This window comes from Gigantopelta aegis, unplaced genomic scaffold, assembly GCF_016097555.1.
Source record: "Gigantopelta aegis isolate Gae_Host unplaced genomic scaffold, Gae_host_genome ctg4695_pilon_pilon:::debris, whole genome shotgun sequence".
Classification (NCBI taxonomy): Eukaryota; Metazoa; Mollusca; class Gastropoda; order Neomphalida; family Peltospiridae; genus Gigantopelta; species Gigantopelta aegis.
Genome location: NW_024533994.1, coordinates 1 through 4,593, shown reverse-complemented (window position 1 = coordinate 4,593; position 4,593 = coordinate 1). Strand labels below are relative to the sequence as shown.

The window sequence follows — 4,593 nt, the reverse complement described above, 5'->3', positions numbered from 1 at the left end:
ATGCCCATGTCCCATCGGCCAGGCACAACGAGTCTACAATTTGAAAGGTTCCAAGTATCTGTACGTGGAGATTTCTGCAGATGTACGAGGCTTTTCCTCCCATATAGGTGTGATCATAACTCAAAACCGTCAGTCCAGGTACAGATGGTGGTGGACCACAGTCAACATCTATATACAAAAACATTCATATGTGTTGATGATTTCAGAAATTAAAGTCAAAGAAGAAATGAAATTATTTCAAAAATGTACTCTTACCCAACATAAATGTATGAAAGACACTTCTGGTTGTCTTAAATTCGACTAAAAATAGATTGTCACAGATTAAATCGTTAAACAATGTTGCTGCTGTTGTTTTGCTAATAGTTTATCAAAATTAACTAACCTTTGCAAAGGTCAATGTTGCAACTTCCGATTATTCTAAAAGGGTGAGTGGTGTAGCACCAAGGTTTCGTGTTGCCGGGAAAAGCTCGACAGTAATTCACGGCAGCTTCAATGCTGTGATCAACGATGTAGTTTGCTGCATCTGATGTGTTTACAAACCCTCTGTGACCAAAGGTTGCAGTCCACAACTTACAAGAGTCCCCATTTTCAGTCTGTGACAAATTGCCGGCGTAAATAACTCCATATTCTGGATGCACGTTGTAACATGATGTTGCTACCAAAAAAATATGGAAACATTTTATGTCAGTGATATGAGAAAATAAAATACAGCAGTATATAATTAACAATACTGCTGAAAGATCACAAATTTGACCAAAATATTTTGTTGGAATAAATGTTACGTAATTTGATTTGAGCATGGCAATGCAATACTTCTCTCACATGCTAGAGGAGATATGATACGTGTTAGAGTTAACCCATTCTATAACCCAACTGTAGTGTAGTGCACAGCAATTGATATACGAAAGGTCAAGGAAGTAACGATATGGAAGATGTGTTTGTACGGAATTGTGGCAGTCCTCTACTCTATTCACCTGACAGTGATTCATACAAAGTTAAACGTTTGTTTTGTTTAACGACAACACTAGAGCACATTGATTTATTAATCATCGGCTATTGGATGTCAAACATTTAATAAGTCTGACATTTAGTCTTAGTGAGAAAGTGTTACATTTTTCCTTTAGTAGTAAGTGATTTTTAAAAGCACTTTCCCATAGACAGGGCAGCACATACCACGGCATTGGATATACCAAACGTGACGCGCTGGTTGGGACGGGGAAAACCAATCAGAGATTGGATCCACTGAGGTAATTCAAGTCTAAAATGTAAATACCTCAAGCAAGCATTCTACCAACGGAGCTAGAGCCGGTCCTCTCACAGAAACACTCACAATCTTGTGAAAACAGTCATTGGATTTTGTGTTATGCAGACACGATTTGGAATACGTTAATTATCAGGACGGAAGGAAGGAAATGTTTTATTTAACAACGCACTCATTACACTTTATTTACGATTATATGGCGTCGGACATGCAGATGTTAGTGGAAACCTGCTACTCTTTCCGATTAGCAGCTAGGGATCTTTTATATGCACCATCTCGCAGACAGGACAGTACATACACCAGTTGTAGTTCACTGGCTGGAACGAGAACTAGCCCAATGAGCCCACCGACAGGGATCGATCTTAAACCGATCGTGCTTGAAGCAAGCACTTTACCTCTAGGCTATGTCCTGGCCCTTAATGATCAGATTTCCAAACTTAAAATTAATTGCATCTTGTCTTATATTGTAACAGTCGTCATATATGTAACATTAAATGTTTTGGGGTTCTTTTTTATGATGGCACTTCCAATACAGCATTCCAGCCAACTACAATTACATATTGAATATCTTTACCTGTTCAGAATAGTAGGGTATATAATATATATATATATATATATATATATATATAAACCTGTCTAAACCGGCTTATGCTGGGGACCTAATAATTATCCGATTTAAACAGGATCCGGTGTTTAGAGGGTCCCGTTTTAGAAGTTAGAAATTCTGGGTCCACTACACTCGGCCGATTTTGACAGGATTCCGGTATGTTCAGGGTCCGGTTTACACAAGTTTCACTGTGTGTGTGTGTTTATATATATATATACAGTGGAACCTCGTTAGTCCGGACAGTATGGTTATTTTAAAAAACGTCCGGATTAGCGAATTTCCGGATTACTGAAATGTACGTGATGAGTAACCTCCCTTGATTCACAAACAAAATAAAAATGAAAAACCTTTATTTTTTGTCAGAACTATATACATGTGCCGTACGGCAAACGTCGTTTACATCAATGGTTCACAAAGTACTTCGTAATAGCTTGTTGTCTGATTGAACAGTTTGGTGCAAACGAGTTTTGCATTCTGAGAACGAGTTCCAAGTTTTTTTCATCACCCATCGTCTCAAAAAACCTTACGAGCGATTCAATGTTTGTCTTGGCTTCCTTTGCTGAAGGGGCTGGTACAGGAGCTGGCTCATTATCATCATCATCACTTGGATTATCTGCGTCTTTCGAATCACACACAATATCCAGAATGTCATCATCGGAAAGTGACTGGCCTGTCTCTTCCTGGCTGTCTGCGTCAACGTACTGCTCAGCCGTCAAAGCAGACGATTGGTCATTATCAGCACCAGACTCGTTATATGCGTTTAACAACTCACGTAACTCGGACAATGGCATGTCGTCATCTTCATCATCCTGCGCTTCAGTCTCCGAACTAGGTAAAATATCGACATGCGGTAACAGTTGCGGATCGTCGCACATGTCACATGTCACCTCACCCCATGCTTGCTTTACGAATCTTAATGCCTGTCGTAGATTGAGCACTTGTGGTTCGCCATCTTCAACACATTTGAGAAACAGCCTCACTAAATACGGTCGGTAGTGTGCCTTGAATGCTCGAATAATTCCCGCATCCATACTGTGGTATTCGGTGGTAAAAAATGCACTTTAACATTACTCAATGCCACATTCCCACAAGCATGGCTGGCCGCGTTGTCAACAAGAAGAATGACTTCGCGACCACGCGATTTCATTTGCCTGTCAAATGCTCTTATCCAATCACAAAAAAGGTCCGACGTCATCCACGCTTTCTTGTTGTTACGATATCGGACGTAAACTTCCGGGTTGAAATCATTACCAAAACAACGTGGTCTCCGAGCTTTCGCGATCACAAACGGCTTTATTTTTATATCACCAGTAGAATTTGCACAAAGTGCCACTGTTATCCTGTCCTTCGATCTTTTAACACCTTTCACAGGCTTTGAAGCTAACGTGTAGTTTGGTCCCAGCTTAAAAAACAGTCCGGTTTCGTCCATGTTGAAAACATCTTCTGGTGCATAATCGTTTAACACTTTCTTCAGTTCTTCTCTCCCACTAACCACTGCATTCTTGTCGGCACTTGCTGCTTCTCCTTCGTTCACGTATTTGGCAACATTGTGGCGAGACTTGAAACGTGACAGCCACCCGCGAGAGTAAGCAAAGTCAGTTACGTTCATCTGTTCTCCTAGACGTTTGGCCTTTTCAATCAACATTTGGTCATTGATTGCTCCATTCCGACTGGACATGTCACTTAGCCACAGGTAGAGAGCCTGTTCTAACTTCTGGTTCTTGGCATGTCGCGATCTAGAAAGTGACGATTCATCTTCAACTATATTAAGCCATTTTTCATTTTTCTTCAGAATGTCACCAATTGTTGATTTTCCTATTCCGTGGCCAAAACTATTAGCAAAATAATTTGACATGCCATCCAGACTCGCTTTTGGATTTTCCAATTTATACCGGCAGATTTCTCTCTTTTCGTGGGCAGTAATGTCATGACGTTTTCTTTTGTTTGGTTGACTCGACATAGTGACTGACAGCGAATTGTGTCATAATTGGCGTACATTTGTGTATATGTTCGGACCTGTTGACAACTGTTGCTCAAAATTGTATTAACTCACGAATCTGACATTTACTAAAGAATAGGGTATTTAATCTTTCATTTAGCGTTTCTGTAGATCAAGGAAATTATATTTAAAAAAACAACAAACTATTGTTAACACTCGCGCTAAATAAACACAGGTGAATGGTTAAATAAACTGCGATGTGAGACCCTGTGCAGCCATTTTATCTCTGTCGATTCCTTGAGCGTTAATTGGCGGATTACTTTTATGTTCAATCAGCGGCGACCGGTCAAACGAAGCAATTTGCCTTTACATTTGGTTCAGAATTATGACCGTCCGGTTCCGGGAGCTGAATATCCGGATTAACGAATAACTTTACTGGGTGGTCGTTTCGTTTTGTGATAAAACCGTCCGTAAGGTGAAGTTTTCGGAGTAATGGAGTCCAGACTAAGGAGGTTCCACTGTATATATATATATATATATATATATGAATTTGCCACAGATATATATATATATATATATATACACACACACACACACCTACACACACACACACACACACACACACACACACACACACACACTGTTTCTGGTTGTCCTGTATTTTAGAAAATAAATGAAGTTTGAGCTACTATAAACATCGGGACAATGAGAAATACACTGAATATACCGAAAATGGTATTCAAAGCAAGAAAACATACCTATGTGATTTAAATCATTCTGAGGCTA

General features: G+C 39.7%; 1 protein-coding gene across 1 annotated transcript; it reads right to left on the bottom strand.

Moving 5' to 3' along the window:
• Positions 1-2,847: 2,847 nt before the first annotated feature.
• LOC121392855 (CENP-B homolog protein 2-like) lies at positions 2,848-3,828 on the bottom strand. Its single transcript, XM_041523915.1, has one exon. The coding sequence runs from the start codon at positions 3,826-3,828 to the stop codon at positions 2,848-2,850; it is 981 nt and encodes a 326-aa protein (XP_041379849.1).
• Between the last annotated feature and the right edge of the window lie 765 nt (positions 3,829-4,593).